A 14,963-nucleotide genomic window follows, 5' to 3' on the forward strand; every position below is an offset into this window, starting at 1 on the left:
AAAATGTCAGCTTTGAATCTTCTAAAAAAAGATGATACTTTGATATTTATAGTTTCCTGAGAAAACAATGTCACGCTTTTGGTACGCGACATTTAGTTGCCTCTAAATCGTCATCTGCATAGGTGTAAATCAAATCCTCGAAACGAATGCCAAATCTATGTCACGCCGAATTTCTGCGGTCTGTTTTTTTCGAGCAGAAAATTCTTTTGTTCTTTTGTAAACGCGTACGAAGTGTACATTGTTCTTGTGGACAGATAAGCCACTCGTTCGTTCCCCATATTCCACGATGAATGACGTTACTGTATCGGAGACAGCACGCGTCGTATGCAGTTCACTAAGTCATCCGCCCGCTTGTTCCTCTCGGCCTCTTCTTTCTCTCTGCTTCCGTTTATCTCCCGCTGCGGCCGGTTATCGCGGTACTCCGTCTGTTTCTCCGTTTTTCAGCGAAACGCGGACGAATAATCGACTTGCACACGCGAACCGCCGACGTGATTGCGAAAATGTCCGGTTTCCGCCGCGTACAATAGAAAATTTTAGACCGAGCTTGTTGTACAGATCTCCCTTTTACTTTCTCAAATACGGGTCAACACGGACCCGTTTCGCGGAATTTAATTTCTTAATCATTTAATTAATTCGTGAGAATCCTTTCGATACAGCAAACAAGATTAGAAGAGGATTTATAGGTGAATAATATTAGTGATTACTCTATGTTTACTCAGACAGAAGATCGCAAGAAGAAAGAAAATGAAAGAAAAAGGGAAAGAAAGAAAGAGAGCAGAAGTAGATAAATAAATAAATGAAAATTAAATAAGATTTTCCCCTTTGAAATGCTAATAATGCCTCAGGGAACGACTCTGTAGTGGTTTATGAATTCCACAGAATTTGTTCATTGGCTAATACTCTTTAATCTTTTTTTTAATCAACGACTTTTTTCCAGATCTCTGAAACAAGAGTAGATATACTTGTTCTGAAAAAGTTGCTGTAAACTCGTTGATAATTGAAAGAAAAGAAACAAATATAAAATGTGACAATAACAATATACATTTAATACAATAGTATCTATATTCTAATATTCTGTTCACATGGTATACAATTTCTCTTGTTTTCTGTTTTCATCATACTAATAATTTCTATCTCCACGTGATTAAATTGTTTTGCGGAAGAGAAGAAATTGATCGCATTATGACTTAGTACATGTATTGGTGAGATTGAGGACTTGCTGTATTGTTTAATGGCATATTTCATCGAGCTAGTAAATAAGGGGATATTGCAACACTAAAAGCGTTGAAGATTAATATAACAGGAACAAAGCATTTATAGGATATCTAAATTTAATGAGCAGTCAGAATTAAAAAAAAAAGATATTTAATTACACAACAGTTTATTATAATATAATTTATTAAGTATATAAAAATTCAATATATAAATTGTTACAAGCAGATTAACAATCGCAAAGACTATGCTATATCTACGTTAGAAAACGAAAAAAAGATGAATAAAAATGAATTGTTTCTGGAACTAAAATCTGGAATAGATCGTACGGTAATAAAATATAGGAGGTTCTCCAATATCGCCAGGCAGTCATCTCATGCCAAACCAGTCATCTGGTTTGGTTAAGCTCGTAAGGTTCTAATTTTGAATTAATTGCGCCAAAGTAGAACTATATACACATATCTTTAAGCGTAGCACGTTTAGACGCACGCATGGTTGCCTGTATTTGCGAAGTTCTCAAACACGGCACACGACAAAAGAGTAATTAACTCTATTCGATGGCACAAGGTCCGGCCCTGTAGCTGTATTTACTCGGTTGTTTCATTGTAGTTTATACCTTGACGCGTCCTATGTATCGTGCGCTTTAGATTAACCTTCATTTAGTTTTCTTACTTTCCTTTGAATTATTACAGTACTCTCCAAGTTGCAACATGTTAATAAAAGAGGGAATTAAGAAGAACTTTAAAAACCTTATTCGTCGAAATTTACTGGAACAAAGAAATTATCCCGAAACAAAAGAAAAGAATTTTTATTTTTATGCTTCGTTAAATGTTAAATCGAAACTTAAAAGACAATATAGATTACTTAAAATAAAGATTAATTAGGATATAGATTAATAAATATAGATTAATTAAGATGGATTGCGCTAATACTTAATGTAGAGTGCAAATTTGTCCGTAATCTCGAATGGAACGGGATGTTACGGTACACGTTTGATTTCGTGGAAGAAGCTGATCACTAGCAACCGGGTGGCGTCAAATTTATTCACGCTATTATAACGTAAAACGATAATACAATGTGACGTAATTATTGTTTTCTCTTTTCGATAGGGAAGTAACACTATCGTTTCACCCACATTCCAGTATCTCGTCCCTTTCAACTTGCTCCAACGTTTTAAAGAATTTAGCGAACACGATAGAGAATGATAATTCTGCAAATAGGGAAATCATTTCGTTCTTTAAATCTGCAAATTTGTTTTATGATTAACAGGAACTCGAGTGTCTGTCTTATAAGGAGCGATAAGAGCAATCTGATTCACTTTCTTTTTCCACGTGATTCATAGAAATTGAAAACACATGTCAAAGCTAATACGCAAATAAAAACAATAATCTCTGATAATATCAACTTAGCTCGTCTATTCGTGAAAATGATGCTTAAATCTTTATTATCTAAACATTTCCTCTATATGATTTATAAATACGAAAGGTACACGCGTAAAAATTTGTAATCAAACAACAGCAAGTAGAGTATCTGCATCGACAGAAGGATAAGAACAACAACTTGACTCGCCCTTTCGTGAAAATGATGCTTAAACGTTAACTATCAAAAGTCCGAAGGATCTCCGTAAACGTGATTTACGAGAGCGAAGAACACTAGCCAAAATGAGTGGCTGAAAAAGCAACGAGGCACGCACATCAATCTGCGTAACGGAATAACGCAGCATCAAACGTTATTATCGCGGTTTAAATCTCGTTCGGTGAAAATATTTCCATGTGGATAATCGTGGCATCGCATCGTCTCGTAATTGCAGCCAATAGCCCATTGTTTCTTGATAAAGAGATTCGTCCACTGAATCATCCATAATCCGAATTGCACGATTTCGAATAGTTTCTCCCTTCTCTTATTATTACGGTAGAACTGGAAATTCGAAAACCTCTATAAGACTAGAATTTTGTTCGTTCGCTGTAAAAATCTCTGTGGGAATATAAACTTCATCCAACTGGAATTATTCTCTGCGCGTTCGCACGCGTCATTATACCTCTGTAACTCGAATTTAGAGAAGCTCGACCTTCGTAAGTTGAAGTTACCATGTACCATCCTCTGTCTACCTCTCTTTCTTCCACGGAAACCATGTATATACATATCGTCTTTTGTCTAGCGCTTGTTCCTCCCGTAGATACCATCCGAAAGCGAAAATCTGTATGCTTTGCACGTGTAGGTTGAATTTTCGTTCGTTAAGTCTGTTTTACTTGAAAGTTTCGATGAGTGAAAATCACCGTAACTCGAAGATTTAAACTGTTCCCTTGAGATTCGAGGTTTCGCTGTAGTTGCGTTATTCTGGACGATAATCTTATTGAACGATCGATATATCGAGGCCGCGTGAACGACGACGCAAAGATCACGTGGACGATCCACGAGCATTGGTTCATCGAGAATTGACTTCTACAGATGGTATTCGATATCTTGGATGAGTAATCGTTGGCCAATAATGGGGCCGTAGCGAATTTTTATCGACTCCACCTGAACCATTTGCCACGCCATTCGTCGATTTGGCCAGTGTTCCCGTTAAATCGTGGCTATTTGTTACCCACTTTCCAAACAAGTCGCTCCTCCTCCAATGCTATTATCCTATCGGTCGATTATTTTTAGGTACATATCGTTGGAAAATCGAGAGCTGGTTTAAAAAAGGAGATCGATAATTTTACTCTGTGTACACGTCTAATTGACTATATTTTTCATTTTTCTCAAACATTCTGTGACTTTGTTTTCCGTGATTATTGTACTGTTTGCCCTCACTCCAAATTTCAAAACATATTTTATCGCTCTTTACGGTGTCTGTAGCGTTAACGTTCAATTCTTAAAGTAACATAGTATTTTCGGCAGCCTGACTACGATGTATATAACTTAAGAAGTACGAAATCGTAAATGGTGTATGGTAGCGGATAAGTTGCACGTTTAACGCCGCGTCAATGATAAACACCGCTGAAAGTGGCAAGAATATCAGAGATTTTTGTAAGAGAACTTTCATTCCAACACCATCCACGTCTCTCGTCGTGGCTAACCAATTGCAGATCCAAAGAACAACAAAATTTATCGTAAAAAAATGGTTGAAAGATAAGAACAAAATCGTCGATATCGAAGAGAGAATGTCTCGATGATAGGAAATATTCGAAATTTTTAGGAATAGAGCCACGTCCTGTTCGCAAAAACGCGAAATACTTTTAGTATAAATCTCGATGCGGCGAATTATCCTGTGCGTTTGGTACATGTACTTTTCTTCGTTGACCATTACGCGATTTTCAAGCGTTTCTCTCGAATTAATCGACGAAGTTGATACGACCGATTGGACGACATTTAGCCCGCGGCCAATTGGTGCGCGCGTACCATTGATTGGCTGGTGCGTACACATAATACCGTGGAATAACGGTGCCATTTGTGTTCAATCACGAACGTTGCCGAAGATTTACCGCCATCGAAGTTGTTCCCATTTGCGTCATTTGGAAATTGCTACTTAATACGCCATTGTAAAATGCCTCGCTGCTTCCTCGTTTTTTTCGGAGCACGATTCATCCTTCTCGCTCGTGGAAATAAATACTTAGATCGATGATGCACGTCTTTCAGATCGTCTCTTTTCCAGCATCGTTTGCAAATTGCTATTTGATATACCGTAGCAAAACGGTGTATTTTATGCTTCGTTGATTCCAACGTTTTTTCGCTTCACGATCGATCTTTCACGTTTGTAGAAGCAACGTAGTTTTTTGATCGACGATCAGATTGACGATATCTTTATGCAAATTTAGCAAGAAAATCAAGCTGCGAGATAAAAGGTGTAACAGATTCGATTTTGCCAATATATTATTGCCAGTTATACGAAACATTTCGAGACATTGGCATTGACCTTTTGAAACATCGATGAGACGACCGTCACGATTATACCGATAGAACCGGAAACGGATGTGAAAATGTATATAGGAGATACAAGATATTTATTGCGATAATGCACTTCATAGAAGTCAGCAAAATATGTCAAGAATCAAATTGTTCATTAACTAGGACGAATGACTCGTTCTACTTTCAGAGACCATCTTCGGCACTAATTCTACATTTAGGTCTAATTTTGTGCAAAATGTATTTGCAGGGAACTTATACTTATACATAGATTTTCAAATTGCTTTCAAATTTCATCGATACAATCACGACAAATCGTGTCTCGCTATGTATACTAATAAAACGTATAAATGAATATAAATTTATATAACAATACAATACGAACATCCTACGTTTCTATTGTACGATAAATATTCAAAGTACATTGTCGCAAGCCAACGCACTTCGTCGTAAATCGGGAATTCTCAAAGGTGTCGCGTACCTGCCACTTTTCTAAATTTTTTAAAACATCAACCCCAAAGCACTCTGGCACTCCGATGTTTATCCTACACAATTTCATATTGTTATCTGCAGAAAACAAAAAGCTGAAGAGAAAATTGATGAGATTACGTAAGATATGCATCGATCAAAGTGCTCCGGCGCTTTTCAAATTCAAGAAATTTCAATCAAGTGGAGTCAACCGCTTTGGCCTGCGAGTGTTTCGAATAAAAGAATCAAAGTGAACGCCGACAAGATGGCGCGATGTCCATGTGGGATTGAACCCAAAATGAAGAGAATCATCGGCATCACGTGCACAGTCGTATCGTTGGAACACGCTGACCAACGATGCGTTAATAGAGCAATCTTCGTCGAAGAGCAGCTCGTACAGGGATCGTTTCTGGTCGGGCACGCGGTGCGAGCGTCGCCACGAAAGTCGTCGGGAAGTGGTTTGAACGTTGTGGAAGATGGCGGCCGCGCCCTATCAGGCTCAATGACCTCTCCGACAAATCGTTTACTTCGCACGCGGTGGCGGCGTCAGTGGGATAGACGCGCCGCGCCGCATCTTCGGCGCCGTGCGAACGCGCCTTTATGGCCTGTGTGTGATCCACGTTGCTCGAGTGACGTAAGCGCGTTCTCATCCTTCTCCCTCGACCAAGGTGTTGCCCAAACCTAAAGTTCATCGGGGCCCTTTTTTCTCTCTTCGTTCCTCCTCCGTTTTGTGGCTGTACGTCGAATACATCATGGCTTCTGTTTCTGTAACCCTTTCGTCTTCATTATTTGGAACGTCTTTCGCTTTGATTAAATATCCCGCGTTAGCGGTTTTTTTGTATCTATTTTTATTCGATTATCTTCTTTTTTTGCGTTGTTAGCCGAGTTTCATTTGCTTTGTGAAGCATTTATTGAATCATTTAATGTTTGTATCATGGATGTGGAATTTCTTCTGATTCGATTAAGTTAAGTCGTTTTTTTTTTAGAATTGTCTGCTTTTCTGATCCGAACCTAATTGATCTTCATGGATGTACGTATATATTAGGTTGTCCGGAAGGTGTCTTTCATGTTATTTACAGTAGTGCACCTTTACACAAACGTGACACCAAGTCTGTGAAATGTCGCGGTGTTTATCTTAACAGTTTGTCTTATATTATGAAAATAATATAAAACAAAAAATATTGTGCGTCTATTGTTTCCTCATAAAACGAAAGAAATTTTACCGACAACCTAATATATGCTAAGATTGGATGTTAATCCTGTCTTCCAAGTTCACATTCTCGGTCCTAATCGAATGATTTTTACGAAGACACTAATTCAACAGAAGCATTTCTATACAGAAATCTGACCTTCCTATCTTCACGCGCGAAAACGTATCTTTATCGCTAGATTATGATGACAAATATCACGTGTTTGAGACTAGAAAGTCTCTTGTTGTTACTTGTAAAAAGAATATAAAACGCTTGAGCTCCTTTGCTTCTAAAAATTTGGAACCGATATCGTACGAATTAAAATTAAAATTAAATAATACAAAATTCACTGTAAAGAAGTCACTTTTTGTAAAAAGGAGTCTAAAAGAATATACATTTATCAACGAATAGCGGTACGTACGTAACAGGATAGTAAAGACGAAATTTCTGGAAATTTTCTACTAATCACATCATCTTTAAATACCCAAATTATCTTTATGCTCCGAATTAATTCGAATCTCACGTTTCTCATACAGAAACGTTAAAATCTTTTTTCAGTAAAATAACGCTGTATTCCACGATATCTACGCTAATTATCAGCGAATCATAATACCGCGATACTAAAGGTGAAATTCCTCGAAGACCAAGAGAACGATCGGTCTCGTTTCCTCTGATAAATAGTTAGCTCGAACGCGGACCACGTAACTGCGATCTTTAAAAATAGAAACAATGAGACACGCGGTTTGATGCAGCGGTAGACATTGGCACGTCGTCTACAGTCTAGAGAAACTAAAAGAATCGAACCAGTCGTTTTACCGAGGAATTACGAGAGAAATTCGTACGATCGTTAACCGATACACGTGTCTTTCCGCTAAATAATTATCGCGCCAAGCGTGACTTCTTCGAAATGCTTGGAGAGAGCATAGGAGCAAGCGTTCATCGCCACGTGACAAATTGCCCTCCATTTAATTTGTGATAGAAAGCCAGAGGAAACTCTGTCCATAGCGTATATCTTGTCGAAATTTATGAAAAATGTAGTCGAAGATGATGAGAATATCACGAGATTATCCTTTTTGTAAAAATAGAACTTTATCGAAGATTTATCGCGTTCTGTAAATCGATCAATTAAATATATTCGTTTGGTCGCGAGACAATAAAATTGAATGTTTTTCAAATTTATCGTAAAATCTACTACCGTTTGTGTCTCCTTTTGGGGCACGTGAATTTATCGAAACGAGCCGTTTGTTTCTTGAAAATCGAACGTTAGTCGTAAACCTTGTTTTAATGAAATCAAGCGATTGATAGAAAGCGGAGTTGGTCGCTTCTGATAGTTTTTAATGTTTATTTACCTATCTATAGTATTTTCTCTAGTATCTACTATTGTCTATCGATTGAGGTAATCGAGAAGACGAAAGATACAGAATCTTACGGCGAGCGTAAAATTTGGTAGATGTCATTAATTTCGCTATCGACAGGAAGCGTAGTTTCTTGCACCGACCGTTTACGACGTAAGAAAAATGTAGCGCACATTGCCTCCGTGTTTTGCAACACAGTTCTTAATATTCCTTTACCGCGATAAGATAAATGATGCAGCAGTGGCACGGAGCAATGGATCGTATTTCAATCGCGAGAAATTTGATCGTGTTTTGTTGTCTTTTCTCTGGTATTTTTCAGGCTTTCTTTACTATTTTCTATCGATGATACTTCATAGATAAAAGTAGTCAAAATGAACGTAAAGCGTTGAATACTCGTCATACTTTCGAACCGCATCGAGAAACTCGACTAAGACTTTCAAACCTATCAAGATTTTCAAGATTTCCAAAACCACCAAGATTTTCATGAGTTTTAAATTTCGAATCATGTCCGAGGCGATTAGAAGTGTCTCAACATCTTATCGCTGCTTCTGACCAAAGATGATTTCACCGAAATCAACGAACGCGGTTGCGACTGATCGCGAACATAACCGAGATTTCTTGGATTTCCTAGAAATTCTCGTGACAATTGATCTCGCGGACGAAAGCCCACTTTCCGGAGGCAATCGACACGCTGCCACTTCATACGATAATCTCCGGAAACGTCTGTTGCGGTCTGATGGATCGCAACATCTCGAAATTAAATTCTAACTATTGCTATAAGCGAACGAAGAACAATCGCGAGAATAAAGAAAGAGAGAAACGAGAGATCAATAAGAGAATTAAATATAAATACAGATGAAGCAATAGAATAGCGCAAGAACAACTTTTTGATTGTCGTAAACGGATCAAGCTGAGAATCACAAAACCAGTTTCTTTTTCTGATAACGAAATATCATAGAAATACGAAAAGAAAGGGGACTGAAGCAATAAGAAGTCAGCTATTATTATATATATTTTGTACATATCCTAATTACCCAAAGAAATCTATACTTGGAGTGAAAAATTATAAAATTACCATAAAATATAAAAAGATATGTAAGTGGCGAGCGAATTAATAATAGGAAATCTTTTATCAATAAAAGAACGAGATTACGGCTACGTAGCTTTAAATCGAATTTATCAAAACTGAGAAATAGACAGTTTTAATATCCAACGGAGAAATTCGTTGCCAATATTAATTAACTATGAGTTTATGAAACGTTTTAAAAAGAACGACTACATATGAGTACTAATTAACTGCGAATTTACAATATATTAAACAAATACCATGTAGCAATATTAATCAACTATAAACCTACAACATGTTTGAAGAACAAATATTTCATTTTAAAAATTAAATCGACCCTCCGATTTAAATATCCTGCACTTCCTTTCTGTTTACTCAGATCGCCAGAAAACGGAACCGTCTCCTCGCAAACAACAATTCCTCGATTCACCGGTGCAATGGTTTCTCGATATCCACGTTGATATCGACATGGATCTGCCGCATTGTATTCCTGGTTCATAATCGGCCGGCAACAAAAATAATTTCGCCGCAGGAAGAGCACAAAGAGCGACGCGATCTGCGATCGAAAACAAGAAAAACAAGCCATCGTTTTGTGGCTTTCAACTGAGAATTTTTCTACCTTTCAGTAACGGCGTGCAGCATTCCACTCTTTAACGAGGGAAAGAGAAAGAACAAGCACGCGCGAATAAAAATAAAATACGCCGCAGGTCGCCGATTCGCTGTGTTCGAATCGCAGTCGATTCGCGCGCGCCTTGCGATAAAAGCCGCATCAGAGGGAAAAGCCTTTGATACACTCGCCACGAACGGTGTAACGACGTCGTTAAAGCCGTTTACCTGCGTACCAAGGAAACCTCTATTTACGATTCTTCTTTGGTACGCGTTCGTTACAGTTCTACAAATACCTTGGGTCCATCTATGAAGAAACGTTTTGCTCCATTTACACGAATTTAATGGCGAATAGACGTTCCGGATTTTATTTCCGCCAATGTTTCTCCGATTCTGAGAATCAATTGATAAATTGAAAGAGAAGGAGAAACGTACGTTTGTATTTTTATCTATTATTTATTTATTTATTTATTTGTTTACGAGTTTATTTTGACTCGATCCCGTTAAGGATAAAGTCAGATTCGTATTTCTGTGAACTATCGCGCGAAGTAATGCTTGTATAACGAGCGATTTTTTCTAACGCGTTGAATTTCTAAATGATATGTTAGAGTCCATGGTAATGACGTAAATATTGACGTCCGTATAAAGATAATTCAACACGAAGTTCAATATTACGGTTAAAGATCGGTGATTATATTTTCGTTTGCTTTAGTTCGAAGTACCTTTTGTTTCGATATTTGCTCTTATTTGTTTAGGGAAGCTGATATATATTTATAGATAAAAAGCGGAAAACGTAGATTAGAAAGTTTGTATAAGAAGGGAAACTAATATGTATGTTAGCTTCATTAGCCTGATTTGGTTACTAAGGATTCTGAGAATTGGTTGATAAGCTGGCTAAGGAAAAATGTGAGTTCGTGTTTTCGTTATTACAAATATGTAATGATTGTATAACAACGATTTCCTAATGAGTAATATTTCTAAATAATATCTGAGAAAGTACGTTTATGATAGTGGTGAAAATACGTGTGTACGAAGATGAATTTAAACCAAAATTCGATGTCACAGCTCAGAATTAATGAGTTAAGAATTAATTAGTATTTTTGTCGTTGTAGTTATCTTTTATTTAATATTCGGCTTTAAGTTCTTACGGAAACCGATATATAAATGGTAGGTACCAAGTGAGAAACGTAGACTGGAGAGTTCGTTTAAGTACAAAAACTGAAATGTTATTTTTATTAGTCTGATTTGCATGCTAAAGAAAACAGTTACATTAATTCTTTTAATTATTAATTAATTTGTTTTCCTCCTTCAAACGGGTATAATATCAATTTCATTCATCGAGAAACGTCATTAGAAAATATAAAATCCCACAAATAACTGCAATATTACGTTGCAAAATTATACACATTTAATAATTCCAACTAGACTAAATTACTTCGTTTCGTCCTATTCGATATCTGTTCGCTTGACACACAGAGACAGAAAGATACTGCTGTTGCTTAGAAAATGACGTTGATTGATATTACCTTCTGCACGAACCAACAGCCTAATCCCATTCTGCCATATCAAAATTCCATCGATCAGATGAATATCTTGCAGATCACGAGATCGACGATCGAGTTGATCGCCTCGATGTTTCGAGGCGCATGAATCTGAGATTGCATGATATTACTTACAATTTGCTTGGCCAGTTTCTGCATTCCGCTGACGTCACTTGATGGCGCATCCTCTTCCCTCGCTCTGACGGTCGCTGAGAGATACGCATCTGCACGCAGTCTCGATCACTTGGATGATCCACGCCTGAGATAACGTTCGCCTATCCTAGATCGATCTGTTCTGATCATTTCAAGAGGTCTGTAACGTTCAAAACGAATTTAAGAAACCAGTTCCCGTAGTCGTCTTTTGTATTTATTGCTCGTTTTGTTCTTGAAATCGACACTGGTTTATCGCTTGTTTCGTGCAGTACACGAAGAATGAGAATTTGTAAAAGTGTGCAATATCGACGCTCCTCTTTCACTTTGAAACTTGTTAACTTCTGACGAACTTTTCGTGAACTACGATAGCCTCGTTGTGAACTATTAAACGTTCTCGCTACGCGATTAACTTTTTATTTATTCGTTAGACGCGACGTTCGTTATTCTTAGAAGGACAGTTTGAAGGAAAATCGCGACCATCTCGCTACAAACTGTATTTAGTGCCTTCTCCTGTTGTGTTTCGATCGACTGCACCATCGAAATTCTATTGCGGAAAACAAAATCAAAAATTCGATAATCCGCATTCTGTAAAAATCAACATTGTTTTATCGTATCTTGCATTTTATCTAATAGAAAATTGTATATTCTCAATGATTAGAAAAAGGCAGGTTTATTCCTTTCTTTTCTTTTTTCTTTTTAAGAATACCTACATTCAAGATATCTGTACGATAATAGTTTATTCAACGATTACAATCTCGAAGCAGAAACGCTGCAAATCATACCATACGTAAAGAGTCGATAAGTTAAACGCAAAGCAACATTAGCTATTCTCCGTCATTGACGACAAATGATTAAAAGTATGTTAACCTCGGGGATAAACCTGCCTTTTTGATAACGTTTTATTAGAATTCGATAACATTCTAGATACTCGTTTTATGAAAAGTCACGAAAATAACGATCGAGTCGCCAGTTTCGTAACGATGTTTCGCGCAACGTGATCGCGGTCATTCTTTATCATCCGCGGCAATGATCACGGGATCTGTACGCCGCTTTTCAAGCCTCCACCAACATAATCGAGATCCTCGAACGGTATAGGAGGAAGGCAGGAAAGGTCACGGCTCTGACCCATTTCGACGTTTTATCGGCCTACTACGCGAGCAAAGTTCGCGTCTCGCGGTGCACGAACTGGTCCGCGCTTCGTGGAACGAGATTACACGCATACGTGACTTCCGTTTTCTCGCCTCTTGTTTTTCCACCGAACGTTCTGCCCTCCTTTATTTTCCTCTCTTTTATTTTATTATTCTACGCGCGATGGAAATTTCAAAAATCGCGAAATATTCTCGAAATTTGTGAGCTGTGAAATCGAATAAATATCATTGGAGATGTTTAGAAGGCTAAACAAAGATTGACGTGTGTATGTCTAATTATTGTACATATATACATGTATTAGGTTGTGCCAAAAGTTTCTTTCGTTTTATAAGGAAACAATAGATGCATGGCAGTATTTGTTTCATATTGTTTTTCTTTACATTATTCTTATTGTTATCGTATTATTGATATTATTGTTCTATTGGAACAAAATGAATGGATTCAGTAAAATAATATAAAGCAATAAATACTGTGCGTTTATTATTTTCTTATAAAACGAAAGAAACTTTTGGGACAATCTAATGTATATACGATCATCAACAAAACAGGTGTCTGTAGAGATTTATGGAAATATTGGCAAAACATTTGGAAGGTAAAGATCAACGTGTTTATGTGTTATTAACGTGTACGATTATCGAAGTACGGTACAAAATGTATTATTTGATTGTAGATTTAAATGAGCTGCGATTATCGGATAAATGTTTCAACAAGATTTATAGAAACAGTGGCAAAGAATTCTGTGTGAAAGTAAAACTTGAGGGTAGAAGTTACGTACAATTAATTGAATTAAAAACAAAGTTCTCCTAGTATAACAATTTTATTGGATCAGTACATTTTTTGGAACGATAAAAGTGAAATTTATTACAAATTACACGATAAATAATGGCTTGAGAAAATATTTTGTTAAATCCTGGCGAATGACGTTATATTGGCCATGGATTTCGCAGAATTGAGATTTATTTCAATAGTTGGCCTTTGAAAATATTTCGCGATATTCTTGTTTATATAGAGATAGTGGTGAGAAAAATGTTTATGGTATATCTGAGTCGTATAAAGTGCAGTCTTCAAGGTAACTCTTTATAAAATAAATAATCTAAATTCGCCTTCAGTCGTCTTCATAAATTAACCATTAACGAGCAACGAACAAAAAATCCACGCATCTTCCGATATATTAACCGTCCATAGATAGAAGTCGTCGTCTTTTCAATAAAAATTGATTTTCCACGAAATGTATTTCCGAATGAAATTTCAGTCTCGAATTCCTCTCCCCCAATTTAGCGTTCGTATCGGGAAAAGTTTGAAACATTCAACTCAACAAACGACTGTAATGCAACAAAAAAACATCAACAAGTATCCTGGAATTTTCCTGCAATTTTTTTGGAAGCCTGGAGCGATAAAAAATATTCGAACAGGAGAATTGGAACCATCGATGACCTTCGTCAGAAGGAATTTTCGTGAACGTGTTCGAACGATTCTCGTGCAGAAGCTGGCGAAAGTGTTCGACTATGTAGGCTGACTCACGACGAAATTTTATCTTGGCCGGCGATTTGCCAAATATCGAATCGTCGCTTGTAGCTTTCAGTAGCTTTCTCTCAACTGAAACGATACTTTCGTCCTCCGATTCCTCTTACTCCACGGTCCATGTTGACTGCCAAGGAAAATTCGTTTAGACGCGGTTAACCACGGTACACGTAGTGGAAGAAACGTCGCGGTGTTTGTATCGATTACTCGTTAAAATCTTCGCATCGTCGATGTTTATGCAATGCTTTTGCGGCTGAGGAAAATCGGAGCTGTGGGATTTTTCAGTAGCAACCGCGAATATTTAATCGTTCGTTCGATTTATCAGAGGCGTTATCGTCCGCGATAGTTTGGCACACTTGTGACGAAAATAACTGGAACTAAATGCTTGGAGTTTACAAGTTACAGTGGCGGACAAAAGAAAATTTATAGAATAAAAGGACGTTATAATTTTACAAAATGAACTTATATTTAATAAGAACAATGAATAAATATAATATAATTCCACGGAATAAACGACCGTTACCATAACAAGTAACCGATTTTTAATAGAATAATTTGGTATAAAATTGATATAAAAATGTATCGATTAAAAATTTTGTTCTATCCTCCATTGTATTTTCATTTTCCATTGTGTCATATTATCATTCTCCCATTTGATTATCAAGCGACGATAAAATAAGAAAATCAATAAAGCGTACGTATCATGTTTTTCTCCCATGATCTTCCAACGATATATTTCTTTTTCCTACGGTGTGTTTGATAGCGGATTAAAAATACGCTTAATACGTTTAAAAAAAAAAGAAAAAAGACGCAT

The 14,963-nt window shown here is 37.0% G+C and overlaps 1 protein-coding gene and 1 long non-coding RNA gene across 5 annotated transcripts in view; one reads left to right on the forward strand and one right to left on the reverse strand.

The window, feature by feature from the left end:
* Positions 1–14,963, forward strand: part of LOC122566779 (zinc finger protein 1) — a 33,994-nt gene that overhangs the window by 8,521 nt on the left and 10,510 nt on the right. Inside the window, exons 1-3 of one of the 4 annotated variants that reach the window (XM_043724490.1) lie at positions 11,560–11,637; positions 13,177–13,220; positions 13,299–13,394. The exons of 1 other annotated variant lie outside the window; for it this stretch is intronic. In XM_043724490.1, coding sequence (XP_043580425.1) covers positions 13,193–13,220; positions 13,299–13,394 — 124 coding nt within the window. In that variant the 5' untranslated portion in view covers positions 11,560–11,637; positions 13,177–13,192. 2 more of the 4 variants (XM_043724491.1, XM_043724493.1) reach the window with 2 other exon arrangements.
* LOC122566785 lies at positions 11,198–11,593 on the reverse strand. Its single transcript, XR_006316623.1, has 2 exons — positions 11,462–11,593; positions 11,198–11,342 (listed from the first exon to the last, which is right to left on the reverse strand). It is a non-coding gene; the product is annotated as an uncharacterized LOC122566785 (long non-coding RNA).

The sequence above is a fragment of the Bombus pyrosoma genome, linkage group LG4 (genome assembly GCF_014825855.1).
Source record: "Bombus pyrosoma isolate SC7728 linkage group LG4, ASM1482585v1, whole genome shotgun sequence".
In the NCBI taxonomy this organism is placed as follows: Eukaryota; Metazoa; Arthropoda; class Insecta; order Hymenoptera; family Apidae; genus Bombus; species Bombus pyrosoma.